At 27.6% G+C, this 26123-nt stretch overlaps 1 protein-coding gene across 1 annotated transcript in view; it reads left to right on the top strand.

The window, feature by feature from the left end:
• Positions 1-26123, top strand: part of LOC107437108 (relaxin receptor 1) — a 64622-nt gene that overhangs the window by 30978 nt on the left and 7521 nt on the right. The window contains exons 7-17 of the mRNA XM_071187237.1: positions 2147-2218; positions 2299-2370; positions 4170-4235; positions 6284-6355; positions 10141-10212; positions 16832-16903; positions 19294-19365; positions 19453-19524; positions 20978-21207; positions 22636-22819; positions 25777-26011. Of these exons, the coding sequence (XP_071043338.1) occupies positions 2147-2218; positions 2299-2370; positions 4170-4235; positions 6284-6355; positions 10141-10212; positions 16832-16903; positions 19294-19365; positions 19453-19524; positions 20978-21207; positions 22636-22819; positions 25777-26011 (1219 nt within the window). The remainder of the gene's footprint in view (positions 1-2146; positions 2219-2298; positions 2371-4169; positions 4236-6283; positions 6356-10140; positions 10213-16831; positions 16904-19293; positions 19366-19452; positions 19525-20977; positions 21208-22635; positions 22820-25776; positions 26012-26123) is intronic.

Below are 26123 nucleotides of genomic sequence, written 5' to 3'. Positions count from 1 at the left end.
CGGGGAGGAATGATTTTAGTCCATTTTCTAAATTATTTGAAATTCTTGTAGTCTTTTGTACGATTTTGAGGAAACGTTTCTGCCAGTGCATTTGATTTGTGAAAAATGCAAATAATTGATTCGCCTAAAAGATAAAATAAACTTTTAGGTGACTCGCAAAAATGAAACAACTATTAATATCAGAGACAAGTATTCTAGAAGAACGTTTTTTCTCCAAAATAAAACTTAATTTATTTATGATATTTTAAAAAAATACACTCTCCAACGCTTTTTTTTTCTTTCAGTTCTTAGTTTGTTTTTCCCTTTTATAACTCATATTTAATCTTAAAAGTAGGAAAAAAATAGATTCTTTTTCAGCTTATTATTTTACATTTATTATTTACAACTAAATACCATGTTAAAATATACGAGATTTATCAATAAATTTTGCAATTAACTTAAATGAATCAATAATTTAATTCTTACTTTACCACAAATCTCTTATATAAAATAATAAATTTTAAATGCAATGTTTGTTACATTAAAATTCAGTATTGTATTACAATTATAGAATAAAAAAGGAATATAACTGATAAATGGAGAAAATTCTTAATCATCTCAATTTGTCCAATTGTTTTTAGTTAAATCAAGTTAACGTAAATTTAACATTAAATTGCTAATAAAAATGCATTCCTATGCAAAGTATATTTATTTAAATAATCTATCTATTATTTTTAACTTTGCGAATTTTTTATTTTCGTTTTGAGGAAAGTTCATAAAATATTATTCATTATTTTTAATGTTTGTTTACTGCATGGCTGTATAATATTTACTTTTCATCGAATTTTTTCAGGATTTCCACTAAAGTCTGTATACACCTTCTCAACTTTCTAACGGCTTCAGCTATAGTTACAAAACTTGTGTCATGTATTGTAAAGTGGCTATGTGCTACAAGATGAGATCAATTACAGCGCTACTTAGTAAAGAGCTGTGGCATCTCAAAAATGTCACAAAATAGGATAAAAATGTACCTTATGTACTTTGATGCTAAGAAGAGAACGCGTAAAACGCCCATTTGTTAGTTCGCGATCTTCTACTTTATGACGTGATGAAAGAATTTTAAAAGGAAAAAAAATGCTTAACTATCACAACAAATCTTTATTTTTTGTGTGCAAAGCTTAAGAGATGCATGAAAATCGGAAAGAAAAAAACTTTTTAGTTGTAGAGTGTTTTTTTTTTCTTCTTCTTCCTAAGATCGTTTAATTTCGCCTCTGTGTTTTCTCCTTTTTTTTCTTGGTATTAATATCTACAAAATGTCTATTCTGGTTAAGTTTTTTTTATTGTTTTATGGCAGGCATTTATTAACTTATCGTTCTTCGTCATGGAAGATGCCAGAAGTGTTGCTCATTTCGCCGATGCCTACGCACCTTGCGACCAAAGTCATGGAAGCGAGCAGCATTACCCACGCCACAATGCCACACATACTCTTTCTTAGGGTGGGCCACATTCGCAAAACAAAGGACAACACGCAGAGAGAAATATCCTTGCACTGAGCAAGATTCGAACCCGTAGCCATTTGAATCGCAGTCAGGTACGCTAATCGCTCAGCTATCTGGCTGGCTTTTCGGACTAAACAGAAAAAAAGCATGGACAAAACTACCAGAATGTAGTAAAAATTAACGTATTTCTAGCTCTTTGGGAGCAAGAAAAAGCTCTGTAATTTTTGTCGAAGCACTTCAGTAGCGATTTTGGTAAAAGTAGCAATAAAATATAGTTTTATAATATGTAATAAAATTTGGTAAATGTAGTTAAATTTGTTAATTTTATCATGATACCTTATAAAGCATCGCAAAATACCATTTATTTGGTTAAATTTATTTTTCAGCGTTGTATTTTTTGCTAAAGGTATGATAATAAGATTTATAATAAGAACAGAACGGTAATTTTCTTCGAATTTTTTTCTTCGTGTATATTGCAGATGATCTATAATTTTGTTATTCACTTTTTTACTAACGTTTAACCGATAAAAAGATTTTCTCTGAAACGTTATACTAGGAGTCGCATTAATCGATCTCTTTCTGCAGCACAGCACACAGCCACTTTACTGTATGTAGACACCACTTCTCTATATATGCATTTATATTGTATTATCTTAATGTAATTACAGAGTTCTTATGAGGAACCAGATTAAATATATTCAACTTGGAGCTTTTAGTGGTTTAGTGAATCTTAGATGGTTGTAAGTAGTTCTTTTTTCAATTTGAAATAATAAAAGGTAGTGTGTACTTTAACATTTAAGTTTGTTGTAATTTTCTTCAGGTTCTTGCAGAGTAACTCTCTTGAGTTATTAGATATGAACGTTTTTTCAGATCTGATGTACCTTGAAGTTTTGTAAGTAATGTTAATTATTTTCAATAAAATTTTATATTCTAAAATCAAAATTTTGACATATAACATTAGAATGATTTAAAAACAGATAGAAATATAAAATTAAAATTTTATTTGTTACTCTTAAGTCCAGTCCGGTACTCTTTGGTGTCTAAGGTATTTGTATTTTCAATGACAAAAAAAGTAATGACAGATATTTAAAATTGCTCTCAATGTTAAAAAAACGTTTTTAGCATTATAAAATTATTTTTAATAGTACATCATACTTACCTTTACATATAAAAATAAAGAAAGGATTAACTTTGCATATGACGAAAGATAAAATAACTTAAAAAATTAACAAAATTAATGTTAAATAAACATACATTTGATGCTACGATACAGTTTCGTTTCATAATTAAGCATTCGCTTCAGTATACAAAACACAGGATGACATAGAGAATTATAGAGAAGTAAAATAAAATAAAAATAAATTAATAATTAAAACAGATATTGCGGTAACTTGTTCGTAATTTCTATCGCCTTTCCAAATTACTTCTTTTAATTTGTATTTCAAATTAAAAATTGCTCCATTATATAGGATGAGTTCAAAGTTGCAATTATCGAAATGTAATGGCTCAAACTTCATTGAAAATACTTTGAATTGCGATTTCCTCCTAATAGAGGGCAAATCAGACATTTAAAATTCCATTCTCTAGAACTATTCGATCGATTTTGTTCTTATATTTTTAATTTTGCCACATAAAATAACATTCTTTTAATTGAAAAAATTTGTATACTTTGCAATTCAAAATCTTTCAAGTGTTATTAAATTAAAAAATAAGGAAAAATAATAAATAATTATTAAAAATTTTTTTTATCGTGGGATTATCTATAAATAAACAAATTTTATAATTTCGGGCAAAAATTTTCCAATTCGTTTAAAAAATTCTCGAGACATGGTAAAATACGCAAAAAGTTAAATTATTATTAAAGGCTTTAAACTTTCAACCGCGTTGCTGACCAATCTATTGAGACCATATTTTTTTCTGCACTGTGCATGAATTTAAATTTACCTTTCATTACCGAAAAGAACACAAATATAAAAAATTATTTGTGTTCTTTTTAAGTTGTTTCAGATTTATTCCTTTACGTACTATGCAATTGGTTTGGGAAAAACCAGTTTAAACTACTTCGTTTTTGAAAATAACTTTTATCAATCTTTGAAAATGTTATTTTAGCATTCTGTAACAATTCTGATAAAAAAAAAACTCCTTTATTTTATTTTTTATTTTTTTTAATTATTTTAATTAAAAAAACTAATAAATTTTTATAAAAATTGCTAACTTTAAAAAATTTAATTTTAAATTTAACAATCCAATATTTTTAAATAACTTTTTTCTTATTTTTAAATCATCCTTTTTTAATAACCACTAATGTTGGTGAACAACTGACAGAGCTCGAAATAAACAATTACCATTTTAACAATAAATATACAAATTTCGCTTTCCTTTGAACACTATAAATTATACTACTGCGTTTAGTTTTGTCTTGGAGGCATTCATATTTTTTACAACTTTACATTCACTTCCTGATGCTTTCAGGTGAATCAGTGAATCAGTTTTATGCAATTTTCTGTGCATTCCTTCTACTATTCTTTATAGCACTGAATGAGGATAACACTTTCTTAGAACACTTCCATATAACACGTGTCCACTTTTCATTTGTGTCTTCCATATATTATATTATTAAAAATTTTAAAGCTTTCATGTAATTAATAAATTAAGAATATCCTTTTTATATTCAGTCTATTTTCATTTCAGGGATTTAAATGACAACAGACTTAAAAAGTTGGACGTTTTCCCACCTTTGAGAAAGCTTTATTACCTGTAAGTTTAACATTTTTGAAATTTTAATGTTTAATATTAACATTCTATGTAAATTGAATTCAATTTTGCTGTAAAGTTTTTTTTTTGCGTTCGTAAAATTCAAAGATTCTCAGAATAATGTAGTTAAATTTATAATGCAAAGTTTTGCAGTTATCAACTTACCATTGAGTATGAATTTCACGATATTAAAAGTACTTTCGCTGTGAAAAAAATAATGTATCCTTTTTTATATTATATGTGTTTTCCTGCGAAATTGTAATCCATAAATTTTATATTTTTTGATTAAAGATAAAATCGAGGTCAATAGTTGGTTATAAAATATGTTGCTGACTCATTAATGTGAGATTTTGATTGTTTGCTATGGTTTGACCAAATTATTTTTTTTTAAAAATTTCTTAAACTATGGTAAAATAAGATTTTATTTTCTAATATACTAATAGTTTTGTTTCATCATTTTTCCTGAAAAACCAGAGAATTGAGCATTTTTATGTATCACAGTAAAACCCCAATTATCTGGACAAATCGTAATCCTAACTGGTTTCGATAATCAAATAAGCGAATCGTTAGATAATTAATTAGGGAAATTAATCACTAGAAAAATTAGTCACAAGTAAAAATAAAACTTGTATAGTTTTTCATAAAAAAGTTTCATAGTTTTAATTCAATAACTCCAAAATTCTAATTTTAAGCAAGTGCAACGTTTTCTACTTATATTGAATTTCCTAAGAGCTTTGCTCTCCCAGGAGAAAACTCCTTGCAAAAATGTTCAAAGGGAAATTTCTACTCAAAACTCATTGTTTAACAACAATACAATGAGGGATGGAATATTGTATAGATGGGGAAAAGAAAAAAAATTTATAAAATTTTTCTAGCTTTCATCAATTTTTTCTAATGAATTTTTATTCTGGTCACAGCCGAAAATGCGTGCTCAAGAAAATAGACATGCATGTTTAAGAAAAAAATACAGAGCTGGAAATGCGAGTTTAAGAAAAAGGACACAGCTGGAAGTGCCTGTTTAAGAAAATGGATACAGATCGAAATGCGCTTTTAAGAAAATAGTCACAGCTGAAAATGCGTGTTTAAGAAAATGGACGCAGCAAAAATTGCGTTCTTCCAATCTTCAACACAAATTTAACAGTTAAACTTTTCTTAATCTTTTGAAACACTAAGCATAAGCAATGCTGGGATCGGGTTGACAGGGTGTATTACAGTTGTAATTTTTCAAACATTCCTTCGCAGAACACTAATCCATTAAATGGTTTAATGATATATATATTTGAACAACGTTTATTTAATGCCACTATTATAAATTTATAGGACACTTGACAAACTTGTAAAAGGAACTGCCAGATTTTAATACCATTTCACTAAAGACTAATTTAAAAGAAAAATATACTAAATTATTTAGGAAAATGGACAAATTACGTAACTAATTAATTTGGATTCGAAAGTTTATTATTTAAAAAAAGAAAAATTAGAAGAGAAGTTTGAAAAATGAAAGCAAATGCTGTTGCATATTTTTTAAAAATTAACACTCTTTGTGATGCGTCCATTTTTTTTAAATACGCATTTTGGACTAACTGTCTCAATTTTTTTAAGCATGCATTTCAAGCTGTGTCCATTTTCTTACGTATACATTTCCACATGTGTACATTTTCTTAAACACACATTTCCAGATCAAAAGTCCCACTGACGAATTGATAAAATTATTTCCCCTGATTAGTTGATTATTTCAGAAAATTTTCCATAAACTTCACAGAGTACTCTGTTGTAAATCTAATTCATAGATATTATTCTTTTTATTATATTTCAAAGTCTTCACCTTTTGATTTCAATCAGATTAAAACGGTTGCAATTTAAATCATGCCAGTTCTCTTGTATTAATGGGAAAGAAATATTTAATTTAATTTGATATTTCAATGAAACACTCGTCGGTTATTCGTTGATTCGTCAAAAACTAAATTTTTTAAATTGTAATTGAATGCCGAATATTTTCATTCGTTTTTTTAATTACCCTGTTTTATTATTTTTTTGTTATTTTCCTTTAGTTCAATAGAAAGAAATAATCTAGAGAGAATTGGAGGTTCGACGTTTCAGAACTTGGTTTCACTGGAAGTTTTGTAAGCGATTTTCGTCTATTTTTCAGTATATTTATTACTTTTGTTGTAATTTTCTTTATATATTTTCTAAATGAAATGATATGCGCAATGTCTGAAATAAATAACCAAATGAATGAAGTTTATTAATTTGCTTCAGAAATTTGAGTTTCAATTATTTTTCTAATGATCAAAAAAAATCTGGTAAAATTACCGTACGGCATGGTAAAGACATTTCTGGTAGGAAAAGCTTGATTCAGGTAATGAAACAAAAACATGAAGTGCTTAAATATATATAATATGAAGAATAAAATTTAACCGAATAAATGGTTTTTATGTCATGCTTTAAAATTACTGAATTTTACTACAGTACCCAAATTCTAGCTCTTATTATAAAGCGGTATTTTATTGTTAGTTTTACCAAAAGCATTACCAAAGCGCTTTGGAAAAAAAATTACCGTGCTTTTTGGTGTTTCCATAGAGCCAGAAACACAGTAAATTTTACCATATTCTGTTAGCCTGTAATTATTTTTCTAAATTAACTCAAAGAGTACGGTTGGTATTTGAAAGTAATTTATGGTTGTTATGATTTCTGTGAATGCGCAGAGTGGCAAATGGAAAATGGCCCACCCTGAATATCTTTTGATCTAATGCTCAGATTCTTACTTTTTTGGTCTTTATCCTAATAGTTTGAAGGGGTGACGTCAAATATGCTCATTAATTAGCGCAAACGATATTTTAAGTTACGAAATCAGACACGAAAACGCCCTTTCTTTGAATAAACATACTTTTTTTCAATGGATTCCGATTTCAAACCCCCAAAATATACAATCTGCGAAATATGGTCCCAATAGTTTGATTAGGAGAGTGGTCTAAAGTTTGAACCCCGTAATGTTAATTTTACTTTTTTGGTATTTTGCCATAACTTTTTAAACAAATTCAAGCATTTTTGCACACAATTATAAAATTCGTTTCTCCAACGATATTTCCATGCAAAAAAACAACTTTGAGTAAGAATTTATTAGTTTTATTATTTCATTTAATAACAATGGAAACATTTTTGAATAAGTTAATAATTTTTGCATTATTCCAAATAATGTAATATAACAGGGCAAAATACAAAATTTGAGCAAAATCGGTTGACTAATTCCAATACGACTTTTTTAGAAATCGATTTCTCAGGAATTAATCGACCGACTTGCTCAAGTTTTGTATTTTACCATATGAAATTACTTTCCTTATAATTATATAAAAAATTGCATACCTTAAAATTCAAAAAAAAATTTCGGTTATTATTAAATAAAATAATGAAAAATAGCACTTACTAAATAATAAAAAATAGTACTTACTAATTTTTGGAAAGGAATTACCTTCGGGTAAACGAATTTTTTAACTTTATGCAAATTCTTTTAATTCGCATCAAAAGTTCTCGAGATATGGAGAAATACGCAAAGAGTTAAATTGACATTAAGTTGTCCAAACTTTAGACATCTCTTCTGACCAAACTATTGTGATCATATTTACCAGATTGCTGCTACTCCTGTATTTTGGAGTCAGAAATCCGAATTCATACAAAAGAATGTATCTTTATTCAATGAAAGTGAGTTTTTGTGTACTTTTTCGTAACTTGAAATATCATCTGTACTAATTAATTAGCATATTTCAATTCACACCCTCGGACAATTAAGATTGATTCCAAGAACGTAAAGATCCGATTATTAGTTCCAAATTTATTCAGGGTGGTCCGTTTTTCATTTTGAGAACTGTACATTACAGTTTTACAGACCATCATTAACCTTCATCGGTTTAAACTATTTTAATGGCCAATTAAGTGATTGTATATATTTATAACATTTTATTTGCACCTGGCAACATTCGTTTAAAAAAATTATTGCTAACTATGAAATGACAATATTGGGATTTTGAGTGGCAAATATTTCATATGTTTTATAAAACTATTTAATATGGATTTATAAAGGATATATAAAAGTGATATAGAGTGGACATATGAAACTAAGCTCACCGGACAAAAAATTAGTCACCCTAGCACGCAAGCACTGATGAATCCTTAGGCGTCGTCAGATGACGCAGTGGTCAAGTGACGTGCTCAACTGCATGCAAACTGCTTCAACCTGATCAAAGACAAGTAGCTATCAGTGAGATATTTCTTGTTTGAAGCGGAAATTGTGTATAAATATGGGTAAGAGTAAGGATGTGATAGAGTGGCAAAAAGGGGCAATTGTGTTTGCCCGTGCCAATGGTCATATGGTGAATGAAGTTGCTGGATTTGTTGGCGTTTCAAAGCTGATTGTTCAACGTGTCTACAAGCAGTGGTGTCATATACGTGGGCACGAAAGATGCCGTCAGAATTGTGGTCGGAAAAAGATTCTGCATGAAAGTGACCGGAGACGTGTTTCATGACTTTTCAATAAAAATCGCTTCCAAACTGGACAGGAATTGCTTCAATTACTAAATGAAGATCCATCCTAGCCTGGTAATGAGAAAACATTGCGAGGGAGCTGCATGCAATGGACATATTCACAGCTGAAAATGCGTGTTTAAGAAANAACTGGACAGGAATTGCTTCAATTACTAAATGAAGATCCATCCCAGCCTGTTAGTGAGAAAACATTGCGAAGGGAGCTGCATGCAATGGACATATGGAGTCGAACATCTCGTAAGAGGTCATTGCTCACACGGGAACATAAAGTTGAGCGACTTTAGTGGGCTAGAAGTCACCGAACGTGAATAGTTGCTGACTGGCGGAATGTAATATGGTCTGACGAATCACTTTTTTGCATTTATTCAAAAGACTCACGTCTGCGAGTGCAACGCAGACCAGATGAAGCATTTCATCCTGACTGTGCGCAAGCTCAGGTTCAAGCTGGAGGTGGGTCTGACTTGGGGTTGTTTTCCTTATTATGGATTGGGCTCCCTCACTGAGGTGGCCACTAACATGATCAAACATGTTTATTTAAATGTTCTGGACAATTAGGAGTTGCCTTTCAGTCTCCCTCTTCATGCAGAGTGTGTTGTCGATACCCCTATTTTTCAAGATGACAACAGCAAAGTTCTGGGGCTGGAAGTATATGTGACTGGTTTTATGAACACTCAGACGCTTAATTACATCTCGGCTGGCCTGCAAAATCACCTGACTTGAGCCCCATTGAAAATTTCTGGGACATGTTGGAACAACGGGTAAAACGCCAACATCAGCATTCTAACAATTTGGTGAATTTGAGCGATCAAATCCTCAACGAGGGACTTAAACTGGATTCGACGTACTTGCAAAACCTTATGGGCTCACTTCCTAACCGAATCCAGGCGGTTATCAAATCCAGAGGCGGTGTTACTCGTTATTAAATTATCTTTTTCAGGATTTCTCTAAGGGTGACTAATTTTTTGTCCGGTGTGATTATTTAATATATCCACTCTGACTGCACGTTGAACCGCAAAGCTCTTTTACCCAAAATAGAAGAAACTGAAAACATAAACCATTTGTCTGGAACTTCATTAAAATACTAATTTTAGAATTTTGTTGAAATTTTTTTGTCTGTTAAAGTATTAAAATTGAATATATTACAGCAATGTATTAATAACACATATGTTTGTAACTAAATGCATCTTTTAATACGGTTTATTTTACGTGTTGGAAATTTCTTCGAAACTAAGCAATTCTTGCAAATATACAAATAACTATTATTCTGTTTATGCTAATTGATTTGTGTGTACTATTTAATGGTATTTTCTATGTAAAATTTAATGATATAAATGCATACATTTAATTCAACATGGGATGCTATTTTCAGAAGTTTAAAGAACAATGTTTTGAGGTTCGTGGAAGAAACTTCATTTGATAGATTAAACAATCTCTTAGAACTGTAAGTATTCATAAATGTTACATGTATTCTGATAAATATTGTATGTATTATATTATTTATATGTATTCATGAAAAAAAATTTTTTTTTGACAACCACTTTTGTTGATATTGTCTATTTTTTTTGCATTATCCTAAGAATTAAAATTGCAAAAAGAGATTTCAAAATAGTTCTATTTTTTTCTGTTTTAGGGATCATTTATTTAATATATCGTAAAAAAATAAATATTTGGTTGATTATTTAGAAAGTTTCTCATTTTAATATGTAAGTTAGTATTTAGTTCAGTTATTTAGAAATTTTAGTGAGTTTTTTTATTTAAGTATTTAATTTATACATTATTTTTGAGTTTACGGCTATCAATGTTCAACTCTGTAACCTTGTAATTTTGGACCCGATTCAGAAGACAAGGGAACTCCTGGATCAAGTATTGAGAGAAATTGCCTTCGCAGATGACTTTTCAATGAAACTAACCCGCATTTGCGTTACATGGAGAGGAAAACCACGAAATCCTCTCACAATTAACCTGACGGCCAGAGGACTTTAAACCATGATCCGTCTACCAATGAGGATATTTTACGTCAGCACTGTGGTCGGTACAAGCTGGATGCGGAATTTGTATCGACCAGTCTTCACTGGGATTCGGACCCGGTTTACCTACTTGGAAGGCGAAGTCTCTATCCCCTGAGCTATCACGGTTCCCTAAATCATGATTAGCAAAAAAACTTTATAGCTGAAACAAAGTTCAGCAAACACCTGGCAGGAATATCTCTTAACTCCCTAGTTTTATTTTCCAAAACATATTTATGGTAAGGTTTTTATTTACTTTCAAAATTGAAGCTAGGCCGAATTTAAACAATTTATTGCAAAATTAATTTTTTGAAATGTGCGTTTTATAGATTATCGAATTCCATTCGAAGTAAACACACCTGAGTATAAAAGAATTAGAAATAGATAATTTGTTGTAGTCAAACTGAAAAACAAATAAAACAAACTTGTAACTTCGTTTTCAACGTCTAGTATATCTAAATAATACTAGCTCGCAGCAATATTTTAGGGGCTTTTCCCAAACTAAAATACTTGTAATACATCCTTCTAGACATACATAAATATATTGTTAAAATTAAAAACAAAAAAAAAAGCATCACTCTGCTTAAGGGTGTGGATGCTGTAAAGCGTTTAATAAGTATTATTAATAAAAATTGGTAATACCTTTCTACTTAAAATAATATCTGACCGTATAATTCTGGCAAAAAATCTTGATAAAAGTCAATACGATTAAAAAGGTAAAACTCTTTTTTGCCGGATGTTTGACATGAATTAAACTACAGTATAGTTTACTACCGCATGAATTAAGGTTTAAGCACGCAATAACTGTAGTCAAATTAATTATTTAATAGATATGGAGCAATATTTATGTATCTGAAACTTAAGAAGAGACTGATACTGGGAATCTAATTATTTGTGTGCATGAGCTATGCACATATAGGGCTGGACTAAATAATAGAAACACTTCTATACTATCTGATTTTTTTCTTCATATTTGTTAAGACGTACTACGAGAATTGCTTTGAAACTTTTGAAGTGTTTAGATCATGCGATTTCTCATACATTTAAATAAAATGTAAAGATTTCAGAGGTTTGAGGGCCCGGCAATAAATTGCGAACGAAAAACGAAAAAGAATATTTTGAACATCCTGTGCAAAAAAAAAAAAAAAAAAAAAAAAAAAAAGCTTTTAACTCTAAGATAAGTTTTTAACTCAAGATAAGCTTTTAACTCATGCCAATTACGTTGATTATCGTATGAAGGAGCTACATAAAATTTCGTAAAGATAGTTTGAATATTCACGAAGATAGGAAAATTGTTATAAAAAAACTATTTTTCTTTATTTATGTTTTCTTACAATAAGTGCAGAAATATTCAATAAAATTAAGCGAAATTTTTAGAGTAATTTTTAATTAATAATAAAAATCTAATTTCAAAATTTGAAAAGAAATTCGCTAAAAATTGCGAAAGATATGAGTTTTTAAAGCAATACTTTCATAACGCGAATGCACGGAAAACACTTAAAAATATTTATATCATAATTTTGTTAAGAATTGTATTTGGGAACTTATGAAAAATGTCTGATTTGAATATCTTGAAAATGTAAAAAGTTTCTAGCAAATAAGAAGTTTTTGTACTTTTTTTATTATAAGTTATTCTGAATGATGAGGGATTTCACACAAATTTCATTTTGTATCATAAAACAAAATTTAACAAATGATAACACCCTAAAATGATAGTCAGGACAACAAAATGTGATTGTATTAGGAAATAAAACATAATTTATTAGGATGTGGTCCTATATAATGCCGATGTCATTTTTAATAAATCTTGCTGAATTGTACAAAATTAAATTTGGGGAAAATCCCTTATTATTCAAACCAATTTTTCCAAATCAACAAAAATGTTTAGAAAATTACTAAAACCTTTTTAAATTTTTAAAATATTGAAATCGGAATCTTCATATAAGTTACCAAACATGATAAACACGATTCAAAACAAAATTATGAAAAGAAACTTTTTAAAATGTTTTTCGCGAAGCGCTGTATGAAAATACTACTTTAAATACTCATATCTTGAGCAAATTTTAACTTTTTTTAAAATTTTAAAATATTATTTCCATTATTAAATAAAACTTACTCTAAAAATTTTGTTTAATTTTATGGAATATTTCTGTAGGTATAGTAAGAAAATGTAAGTAAAAAAAATTATTTTTTATAAAAATATCCATATTTCCTTAAATATTTTAGCTAGGTTTACGAGATTTTGCGCAATTATTTTCCATGATAATCAACGCAATTGGCATAAGTAGTTTTTGTACTTTTTTTTTATTATGAGTTATTCTGAATGATGAGGGATTTTACACAAATTAATTTTTTTATCATAAAACAAAATTTAACAAATGATGGTTGGTTGGTGTCGTATCCTCTATTGAATCATATTTCATGGTGTGCTTGAATAGCCCTAAAATGATGGTCAGGACAACAAAATGTGATGGTATTATGAAATAAAACATAATTTATTAGGATGTGGTCCTATATAATTCCGATGTCATTTTTATAAATCTTGTTGAATTGTACAAAATTAAATTTGGGAAATATCCCTTATTATTCAAACCAATTTTTTCAAATCAACAAAAATGTTTAGAAAATTACTAAAACCTTTTTAAATTTTTAAAATATTGAAATCGGAATCTTCATATAAGTTACCAAACATGATAAACACGTTTCAAAACAAAATGATGAAAAGAAACTTTTTTAAATGTTTTTCGCGATGCGCTGTATGAAAATATTACTTTAAATACTCATATCTTGAGCAAATTTTAACTTTTTTTTTAAATTTTAAAATATTATCTCCATTATTAAATAAAAATTACTCTAAAAATTTTGCTCAATTTTATGGAATATTTCTGTAGGTATAGTAAGAAAATGTAAGTAAAAAAAAATTACAAGATTTTGTGCAATTATTTTCCATGATAATCAACGTAATTGGCATGATTTATGAGCTTATCACTTAATTTTTTAACATAGGGTGTTTAAAAACATTATTTTTCGTTCGTAATTTAGTGCCTTTCCATCAAACCTCTGAAATCTTTAAACTGTATTGATAAGTATGAGAAATTGCATGGCTTAAAGATTACAAAAGTTTTAAAATAATTCTCCAAGTATTTCTTGAGAAATATGAAAAAATGAATTAGTAGAAGTATCTTCATTATTTTGTCTAACACCTGTACAGGGTACCTTAGATACAATTACTTACAAAATTATTCAGCAAAAAATAATTTCAAAAATGTTTCAAGAGTTTTTGTCAAAAATGTTCTTCAATTTTTATTTAATAAATTTGTAACTAAATTTTAACTTCATAAATTTTTTGTTGGAAGTAAGCATGGAAATATAATATTTTGAGCTAGCTTCAATAGATACATCTCAAACTCTAGAACCTCATGTAATAAATACAAATAATATTACTTATGGAATTTTAGAAATAAAAATACTCAAAAAACTAAATTTTAGTCTAAAAAAAAGAATATAAAGATTGTAATAATGTAAAACAGCCAGATTGATTGATTAACTGATAAATGCTTAAAAAGAATGTATTAAGTCAAATAAAGAAATTTATTAATGAGATAAAATAAATACACGAAGCTTGGATGAGGGGGAATTTTTGAGGAAGTGACTAAGTTTATCGTTCCGTTTATCATGAAATCTGAGATACTGATATTATGAAAACGAAGTAAACAGAGTTCGATGTGAATTTTTTAGCAAATTCCTGTCTGATTTAATGAATTAAATAACAAAAGTTTAAACGATTTTAACATGGAAAATAAATATATTTATAGGAGCTTCTTATTCTATTCGTGTATTTTCTTTAGAGGCGAACAACACAATAGAAGCTTGGAAAAAGGAGGGATTTTTAACGAATTTCGCAATGATTGTGATAAACTTAACTTTAAATACATTTTATTATTTTATTGTATGTATTTTAAGCTTTATTTCAATATGTTACAAATACAAAAATTTAAAAAATTAGCGCTTATATAATACGCTGTTTTTTAAATTATCCATTATTTTCTGTGCGCGTAAGTTTAAAATAATCTTGTAAATTCAATTCCATTTTGACTTTTTTAAAATTACATGAATGTAGTTTTCATTGCCCATAGGAGTTTTAAAAATTAAATATTTTTCTCAAAATGGCTGTGTTTTTTGAAAAAAAAAACTTAAAAAAATGACGTGAAATAAGTTACATTTTCATGAATTACTGAAAACCAGTCAACCTTATTAAAAAAAGTTCTACTTTCAAGGAATACTATATTTATTGAGAGCATTATGTCAAAATTTAAAGTAAATCGGTTGAAAATTGCAGTAGTTAGAGATACAGCAAGTAAGAGAAGCATAGTTTTTAGTAAATTGCGTATAAAGTTTTCTGATCCTTTTAAATATAAACAATTTTGTGACTAACTATAATGAATCAATACCTAGTCTATAAAATATTTCATCTTCGGCATTTTCATCAGTCTCAAAGTCTAGCTTTTTTCTCTTGTTGAATTACTGTTATGTGACACCTTCTATGATTTTAGAGTTGCAGCCAAAATTCCGAGGTCATCTTCATTTCGTGCATATATTCTTACTGCTGGGCATACATTTATTTCTAATTGTACCAAAACAATTAGAAACAAATAACCCTTTGCAACCTTCATAAAAAACTATTACAGCTGAATAAAGTGCAATTTCAACTATTTATATTAAAAATACCATTAATTCTTTTTAAAACAAAATGTAAACAAATTATTTTAATATAATTGTTAAAATTATTTTGCTAAAATGCTTCGATAGGAGTGAGCGAATCCTGTTAATCAACTGAGCGCACAAGTTAACATGTTTTTCCATATCACAGCGCGTCCTGCGCTACACTTCACGCATTATATTGCCGTAATTTAAGTACGTATAGTTATCAATTTCAGAGTTTTGCAGTTTCTAATAGTGTACAATCAGAACTTCTATCAAACTTAGCCGTTAGAAGAAATAAAAATACTGGTTCTTGGGAATTTAAATTAATCATTTCCTTACAATCAATGTCAAAATTATTGCCAAGTTCAATATAATTAAATGAGAAAATTTAATTTTCAGACACTGCAACGTGAACGTCGCAACTGCAACGTCGAATGGCATAACCTAATTCGGAAAAATTATTCTTTTTATAAAGGAACTATTTTTTTTATAATTAAGAGCTAACTTTTTCTATGTAGCAAATTTTATGAAAAAATTGAAAATTTATAAAGATGTTAATTCAAATACATTTCTTAAATTACGTCTGATATAAAGTGCTAATGTAATGCTTCTTACGGTATAATTTTTTTAAGAGAATTTCAATTTTTAAAAATAGTGACCCAGTCGTAAATGCTTTTTGAAAGGTTATACGAAACGTTTTTAAAAATAAGCACTGCCAGAAAAATCTCAGTTTAATCAATCACTGAAAAATAAAGTATTGTGCCAACCAAATAAAGTTGTTTGCCTTGTAAAACATTTATTTATATGTTTTAGACATAGAATTAAATTGTTAAGTAATTAACAATCAATTTCGATAAAAATTTTAAGCAAAACATAGCCAACTGTTAATTTATTTTACTCTTTCCTTACAGTATGTGAGCAATGTATATCCATACACATAGTACAGTTTTCAAAACTTTTACATGGTATTTTAAGAACTTGACAATAGAATCTACATACATCATAGTAACATTCAAATTTTGCACCTACATGTTTATAACAATATAACATATTTATAACAATGTAATAATTTTATAACATTAAAACATATTTATAAAAATGTAACATATTTATAATGATATCACATAATTATATAACATATTTATAATATTATTTTAAAATTATGTTATATTACAGATAACACAATATAATAACATAGCATATTAAATATAACGTAATAAATAGAATATAACGAACAACGTAATAAATAATGGTGATCAGAGATAATTTAAGGGGAACTTTTTAATCAAATTTAATTTATAATGGTGCATCTTATAAATATTTTTTTCTCAAATTTTTTCTGATTTTCAGAGACATATCATATAATCTTCTGACTTATCTGAAACCGAAACTTTTTTTTGGTCTTCGGAATCTTAATAAATTGTGAGTATATCGTTCTGATAATTTATTCTTTTTTTCATTCTTTTGTATGTATTTATTCATAACGCAAAACATATTGAAAATAAGTTTTGTTTATATCCTGAATGCGATTTTTTTCCCAAATATATTACTTTTTATTAAGTGGAATGTTTCGTAAATGTATAAAGGTATAATCACTGTTAAATAATTAAACTACTCTGGAGTAAAAAAGTGAAGTAATCAATGATAAATTGCTAAATTTTTTTAAAATTAATTACTTTAAATTGTTATTATTGTGATTAATTTTATTTTATATGTTCGTGCATCTATGCCAAATACGATTTTTTCCCAAACATATTCTTTTTTATGTTAGGAGTATTTTATAAATGTTATGAATAAATAGTCACTGAAAATATTAAAGTACTATGTATTAAAAAAAGTGAAGAAATCAATGATAAATAGCTAAATTTATTTCGAATTAATTACTTTAAACAGCTATTATTATGAATACTTTTATTTTCTATATTTTTTCACATAATATAGAGATAGAATGAACTTGAAATAATTTATAATAATCAAGATCTAATGAAAAAATTTATGTTGATTTCTCTGCATATTTCAACCTGTTTTGAACTTAAATTTCTTTATATTTCGAGTATATTAATATACTTTTGTGCGAAGAAAAATGAAAAATAATAATAATCCCAGAAAATAGTTTACTGATATAAACTACTATTACCATTCTCTATCTTTAAATGTATATAACGTGTTGGAGAGAAAAATCTTTTTAACTACCTGGTATTTGAAATCTTATTAACTACCTTATTTGTATTACCTGAAATTTCATAACTATTGAATAGATTGACCTTTCCCAGATAGCAGGTAACTTCACTGCAAATCCTCTTTTACTTAGTAGAAGTATGATAAAAATGCTAATATGCCAAGATGCCTTAAAAATTGAAAAAAGGCATGCAAAAACCTTTCAATATATATATATATATACACACTACTGGTCAAAAGTTTAGACTCACTCGTGAATTTTTAAAAATAGACAAATAACAATTAAAAATGACTTCTTTTAAACTGAAAATTACATTAAATTAACTTTATTTTGAGAAATGTAGGTACGCTTATATGGTAAGAACTGTAATTTTATGCATAACTTATGAATTTCGTCCAATCTTGGATTTTTCGAAATACAGTGAAACCTCTCGGTAAGGGCCACCTGTCGTTCCATTGAAAATTGGCCCTTATGAGGGGTGGCCCTTAATTGGGGGTGACCAAAAAATAAAATGAGGAAATCAAAATTTATGTAGAAAAAAACTGTTCATTAACATTTTAAGTTTTTATACATGTTTAAAAAAAATTTCAATTGAAGTTTGTTTACTTTTTACAATTTTTTCGCAAACAATTTTAGTTTCTAATGATTCCTTAACTCTATAAAACAAATTAGTTAAATTCACATCATTTATTAATTTGTCACTTACATGAACATAACTTATACTTAACCCCATAAAAGAAGATGAAAAGTAAATTGTTTATAAACTAAGAATTAATAATTTTTTTTTAAATAAATTACACTTGTTTTAGAATAGGTACTTACATGCGTTTTCGTTCATTTCGTTATCGACTACAGAATAGATACAAAATGAAAAAATAATGGACAGTTTTAAAAGAAAACAGAAAACAGAGTTTTGAGAAGCTTGTTTATGATTATGTTTGATAAATTGTATGTTTAAGTCAGAAACATTTCACTATTTTTGAAAATTTTGAAATAAATGCAAGTGAGTCTAAACTTTTGACTGGTAGTGTATATATATATATATATATATAAACACAATGAATCAAATGTAGATTATCATGTCCTCTTTTTGCAGATTATACACACGCAATTTGCCATCGTTGTCAGACCACCCNGAGAGAGAGAGAGAGAGAGAGAGAGAGAGAGAGAGAGAGAGAGAGAGAGAGGCCTGCGCAAATAAACCTTGTTTCAGTAATGGTCTTAAAATCTAAAATAAGCCTTGAGAAAGTGGTTCTCGGTTTGAGATCGCTCTCTACTCTTGATTTGCGAATGATGATTTATCCTCGATTTCGATTTCAGAATGTTTTTTTAGCCTTGTTTCGTAAAGGCAGATTCAATATTGATGGAGAAGAGTTATTAATGCAAACCTCGTAGCGCGCAAACTAGCACAGTTAAATTTAATATTGTGTCAAGCTTGTATGATTTATATGCTTATACTTGAAAACAATATCGAAGCAATAAAATCAACCTTACAATGATATCTAAATTTATGATGTTTTTTTTTTAAATGTGAATTTTTAAACGACTACATATTCGTAAATTTATCCAGGTAGTATCACACTTTGACAAAAATTGTGCTGTTTGTAATTGCTTAATATGTTTTTTTTTATAGGAATATAGAATTTAATATGATAAAATCACTGTCAGCAACGACATTTAAAGGCTTACATTTGTTGAAATCACTGTAAGTTTATTTATCTTCTTAAACTATCAATGAATATGACAAAATAAATAAACCATTACTTATATATATAAATCTTGTATTTTGTAGTGATTTACGTGGTTTAGAAATCAAAAATATTGATATTCAACTTTTCTACCCTTTGACTAGTTTAGAATTCATGTAAGTATTAACCTGCATTTGAAAATGTAATTAATTTCACGCTGTACGTTTAGAAAATATTGTTACGTATATTCATAATATTTCATTTAATTTCTATCCTACCTGCGAATGTAAAATGTAAATAAAAATTAATGCTATTGACCTCTATTCTAAAGGTACCTATGCATGTTCTAAGAAATATGCTTAAACTGGCTTTCAAATTTTGCAGGGCATAATTTCAAAGCCTAGGTTCGGTCATGATGAAAAATTTGTTATTAATCAAAGAGCATTCTCAAATATCTGCTTTTATGTTTAAAAAAAGGTTTAAAATTGAAGATTAAAATGCAATTCCAAAAACCTACAATTTTTGGAATCATTTGCTCAAATAATGAGTCATTTTGTTCATACAAAAGCATTAGAGTCAATATATAATCTTGTGCCGATATATACAATTTGTGATATAATTTAAAAATTAAATTTATTTTTTAATAGAAATTATGAATGCAGCATACATGCTTCACGACTTGATTAATTTTTGTCATACAATTAAATAACCTTCATGGTTTGAGATGATTTAATTTTTATAAACTAAAATTTGAGTAATACAATCAAGAAACTCTTATAATTTTTTCTAGAAAACTTTTTTTTTAAATTGAATTCTGTTTTCTCACTTTTTCTCAATTTGTGAGATCGACTCACTATTGAAGATATGATCTCTAAGCTTTAAATGTGAGACAGATTAAAAGTTTGTTTCACTTTTTGAACATTTCGTTATATCTATAGAACTATTTGAGCAAATAAAAATAAAAATTTATCCTTATTTTTCTTGAAATTATAAAATTTATTTACACAAAAGTAATTTTGCAACTATTTATTGCTTAATTTAATAATGACAAAAATTTGTTTTAGTCTGCAAGGTAATAAATTATCTCCTTAGGATGACGTCATAATTACTGCTTTTTTCGTATTTTTCAAAATTTATTTATATGAACAATGCTTAAATTAAGTTAATAAAATAACTCCTCCTTATTTTAAACCAATAAAACGTCTAAAATATTATCGATTACTAACTACATCAACAAATTTATAGCTATTAATAAATTGAATTAGATACTTAATCGATTCGCAATAAATTCATACGTTTTTGGTAATCGCCTGCTACCATTGTTCTGGATTCTTGCTTTCTTTTTTTCTTCTTCCGAGAATTATTTTAAAATGATTTCACGACAATAACTCTTGCAATTGTTTGATTTTTTTTATTACAAAACTGGTTTAAATTGGAATAAATTTAAAATTACGAAATTTTTTTTTTATAACCTATAGTTAAAAGATAATACCCTTAAGGTTTCTGATAAGTTTGCCAAAAATTTTCAAGATCATGATGACACGGTATGGAGAAAATGCTAAATTTTTTTTAAAAATAAAAGTTAAAGTTATTTTTGAATAATTCTCTAACTTTTTTTTTTATTTTTAGATACTTCAAAAAATTTCTGTACTGTAGTTACGTCCCATACGTTCGAATTTGTATTCCTAAGACGGATGGTCTTTCGTCGACAGAACATTTATTAGTGTGGCCAGCTCTCAGGATGTCTGTTTGGATTGTAGCTTTAATGACATGTATTGGTAATACAGTTGTATTATCTTGGCGTGCTTTATCACGTAAAGAAGACGAAATCCTTTCTTTATTAATCAAGAATTTAGCATGTAAGTAGCACTATATATAAAATTATACACAGGGGGGGGGTGGAAAAAATAATGGAAACACTTCTATACTAATTCATTTTTTCAAATTTGTCAAGAAATACTTAAAGGTTCATTTTATAACTTCAAAATTGCTTAGAACGATTTCTCATACAAATCAATGAAGTATAAAGCTTTTAAAAGTTTGAGGGATCGACAATAAATCTCCAACTGATAAGAGTGTTTTTGCGCAGTTTATGCCAAAAAAACGTAGTAATAATTTTGTAACTCGTAAAAATTTTTGGTTACTATAAGCAATAATTGCTTAAAATTTCGTAATAGTAGCTTAAATATTTATGGAGATACGGACATTCTTACAAAAAAAACAAATTTTTTGTCTAAAGTTGTTTTTGCTATAACTTTAAAAATATTCAATAAAATTATTAAAATTTTTTAGAGCAATTTAAAATTTATTTCAAAATGTTTGCTTTAAAATGTGAAGAAAAATTGTTGAAAAACTGTACAAAAAATAAGTAATTGAATTAGTGCTTTTATACTGCGCATGCGAGGAAAAAAAGTATGCATTTTTTTCGTAATTTTGTTGGAATCGTATTTGGCAACTATTGAAAAAAATTCGATTTGAATATCATAAAAATTTAAAAAGTTTCCAGAAATTTCCTAAGTAGTTTTTATACTTTTAAAAGAAAGCTAAAAATGATAAAAGGGTTTTCTAGAAATATTATTTTGTATGATAAAATAAAATAAAATTGCAAATGAAAATACTTTACAATAAACGTTCATAGACCAAAATGCGATTGTATAAGGAAGGAAAACATACGAAAGAAACAATATTTTTATGGGCGATGATCCCCAACAGTACAGGTGCCATTTTTAATAAATCTTGTCTAATAGTATGAAATAAAATTTGTGGAAAATCCCTCTTAAATTGNCTAACAGTCATAAGAACAGTTGCAAACTCGCAGCAGTTATAAAAATAGCATATTATTCACAAAAAAGTGTCATTTCATAATATGATTGAGACTTTGAAAAACAACCTTAATGTTACGATTAATCCTAGTAATCCTAGCAGTACTCAGTATTCTAGTAATTTTTAATTCCCAATAGAAAAAAATAGAACTCTCCTAGATCAAGGAACAAAAAAGAGGCAAATTTGCTTTCATAAAAACTTTATCTAGGAAACTACCGCGTATCTTCTTTTTTTTTTTAACGCGTAACCAGTGAGGCGCCAACCCCTAAAGCATTTGAAAGATACGAAAATATAAAAATTATGTGTCATATTTCTTAATTTATATTTTTTCAAATCGTTTAAATGCTATTTCTTACTCTTACTTGTGGTTTGACATTGTTTTATAATAAGCTTTTCATTTAATGTTTCATAAATATATATCTTGCTGTAAATACTCATAGATTATTCTTTTAAAATAATTTCAGTTGCTGATTTGTTGATGGGTATTTATTTAATAGCTATTGGTGCTCAAGATGTATCCTTTAGAGATAAATATAATGAATATGCACATGGTTGGATGTCTAGTTGGCATTGTACAACATGTGGAATTGTAGCAATGGGTTCCAGTGAAGTATCTGTGCTCATTTTATCTCTTATTACCTTTGAGCGGTAAGTAAAATGCTTTAAATGCCATGATTGTGTTCTATATATACGTTCAATCTTTGAGGCTTAAATCAGCTTTTTATTCAGCTAAAAGGGTAAAAACAATTTGGAATGTTTTTTTGCCTTATATTATTCCTCAGTAACAGATAACGCATAAATAAGCGTTGTAAATGTAACTAACTCACGTATTATATTAACACCGAGAAAATGAGAAGACATTTAATAATGACTTTGAATTGCGTACACTGTTTTGTTAGTAATTTATGTTTTATGAATGCCCATAGCTAATTATGGGAGTTTGAATAGTTTGGAAATAATGACGAGAAGAAGAACACTTTAAAGGCCATTTTGAAAACGCTCATTTTTTAGGTGTAAGAACATGTCATGCTCACCTATAAGTTTATTGAAATTCCTTAAAAAAGTGTGTGTTCAGAGAAAAAAAAAATCGTGTTTTTAAGCAGCTGCCTGGATTTGTTATTCATCCTTAGGTGAATTTTTGAAAATTCTTAGTATTTTTGATAATTCTTAGTATTTTAAGTATCACTTAAAATTATTTTTTGGTAAAATTTCAATAAATTTTTATTTGTTATAAGGGCAAATCAATGGAAAGAAAATGCACAATGAGAACCTAATTTGTATTAATTAACTTCATCGAAATTATAAATTTGTTTTAAGGAAATTTAACATCTGGGGATTGTAAGAATTGTAATTACAGATTACAATAAGCGCATATTTGGTATATATTATGAGATACTTGAATTAAATTTAACATTTTATTTTATAATCTCCATAATATGATTATATATAATTTTAAACTTTCACTGTAAAAAAAAAGAAAAAAAAAAGAAAGAAAAAACTGCGAATGTGGTTTTAGTTTCAGTTGCAGGTCATAGATGGCAGCAGCACGAATTACGAAATAACTTTTGAAAAATTTCCTATTGTTTAAGAATTGTATTTCCTACTGATAAGATAATTGAATTCATTTTAAGATTTTAATTTTATAACCTCCCTAATATGATTATATACAATTTTAAACTTTCCTTGTTTAGAAAAAAAAAAAAAAAAAAAAAACTACATATGTGGTTTTAGTTTCATTTGCGTATCATAGATGGCAGCAGCACGGATTGTAAAATCACTTTCCAAAAATTTCCTGTCTAAATATTATAAGTAATTTAAAAATTAAATAATTCGAAATATTTCATGTTACAAGCCATTACAAGAAAAAAAATTTAACTATTTTTATTACAAAAACTCAGATTAAATCAGCTAGTGTTGCACAGTCAATTTTGGTGACCATGTGTTAAAAGTTTTCGTCATCCCTTTAGCATTGCTTTCAATGTGACCAAAATTTGAGTCACAATTAAATTATAATAGCTAAAAATATTTATTTCGAAGAGCAAATTTCGAAATTAATTTCAAAATTGTTCCTTATATTCTGCCTTGTTTTCACCTAATATATGAGATCTCAACTGCTACTTTCAGCTGAAATTGATGCATCAATTTATTGAAAGATGGACAGCTAAAAAAAGTGTGATGAGAAAATAATCTAGGCAGCATAGTGCAAATGGAGGAAACTCATTTTTAAATCGTTCCTTTTAACGTCAAAAATCAGTCATATTTTTCCCTAGTGCATGAGATTTTAACTGTCATTTTCAAGCAAAAGTGAAGCTTAACGCTATAGTGCATCATATTATATTAAAGATCGATTCTTGCAAAAAATATTGATATCGAAACAATGAAGGGTTCCCTGAGCAAATGAAAGAATTTAATTGTTAAAGTGTTCCTTGTAACCTTAATATTCAGTTTCTTTAATCTAAAAACATGATATTTCGATTGCCATTTTCAGATGAAATTGAAGCTCAAATCCGCAGTATATCGAACCATTTAAATTTTTTTAGTATCAATGCCCAAAAAGAGAAAGTTTTTGTGGTATAAATATGTGAATTTAATTTCTCATTTGTATTTGCAGTGTTTAATTTCAATAATATTTCTCACGTACATGAGATTTCGACTGTCTATTTCTGCACGATTACAACTCAACTCCAAAGTGTATCTCATTTTTTTCACGACTGATTCTATTGATTCTACGAATGAATCAATTGCATTTATTCCTGAATTACATCAGGTATTTTTTAAGTTAACACATTTTCATTAAGGAATTGATCTCGTTCTTTCTCTGGCTCGTCTTCGCTTTCTGCGAGTTGAGTCTAATTCGACAGAAATCATTGTTGTTTATTACATAGTTAAACTTTTTTTGTAATTTTTCTTGTAATTTTAAGATATTAGTTTATCGTTTTAAAATTTGTACTTTAAAATTTCTAACGTTAAATCGAAATAAATTTTTGCTTTTAAATGCAAAGAAAATTTTAAGGGTTTATGAACGGCGCCTGTAAAGTATATATGTCAAATATGTCAAATCCCAATCTTGTTTTGCTTCATTTTATTTAACTTTGTTTTAAGAAAAAAGCTCACTCTACAGATAAAATCCAATTGCAGTGGTGATAATTATATATCTCACTACATTTTAATGCTCTAGATGGCAGCACTAAAAAAATATTTACACTCCTGATAAAACATTTTTAATGAGAACCTTTAAAATTCAAGCAAAATTTTCTAGTTTAGTTAAATAAAAAACTAATGTTAAAAATAATAAAAAACAAAATTTTTTTCTGAATGAGATTCAAATGGAAAATTGCAGTTATTAAACTTGAGAACTTAATTGAAGGATATCACAGAAAATTTTTTTAATATGAAATAATGCTTAATTCTTAAGCGTATTCTGTAAAATATTAAATGCCAGCAAAACAATGTGCTTTAAGCATATTAATTACAGGAGAAATGTAAATATTTTTGTAATTCGATATTTTAAAAAGTAAAAAAATGTATCTATTAAGTCTCACAAATTCCTATTAAAGTTGAAACTTTTTAATTGAAATACAATAAATAGATAAATTGTTTTATAGGTACAGATGTATTCGCAGCAACATACGCGTCATTACTATTTCTGGTGCACGTAATATTTTAGGGGTCATTTGGGCAGTTGGTTTTACGCTGGCAATTCTTCCAGCATTTAACTGGTATGATGAACAAGGATTCTACACAAGCAATGGACTTTGTTTTCCTTTGCATATTGATGATCCATTCATGTTAGGTTGGCAGTATTCAGCATTTGTTTTCTTCGGAATTAACTTCCCTGCTGTAAGTATCTGTCAAGTACTTTGAAATTAGCAGTGTCAATATACTTTAAATTATCAGGTAATATATTTATAATTCCATCAAAAGTTAATTAACGATGTTAATACTCTTAAAA

Source organism: Parasteatoda tepidariorum, chromosome X1 (assembly GCF_043381705.1).
Source record: "Parasteatoda tepidariorum isolate YZ-2023 chromosome X1, CAS_Ptep_4.0, whole genome shotgun sequence".
NCBI classification, from domain to species: Eukaryota; Metazoa; Arthropoda; class Arachnida; order Araneae; family Theridiidae; genus Parasteatoda; species Parasteatoda tepidariorum.
The sequence above is the reverse complement of the archived record's forward strand: the minus strand, read 5'-3'. Positions and strand labels throughout refer to the sequence as shown.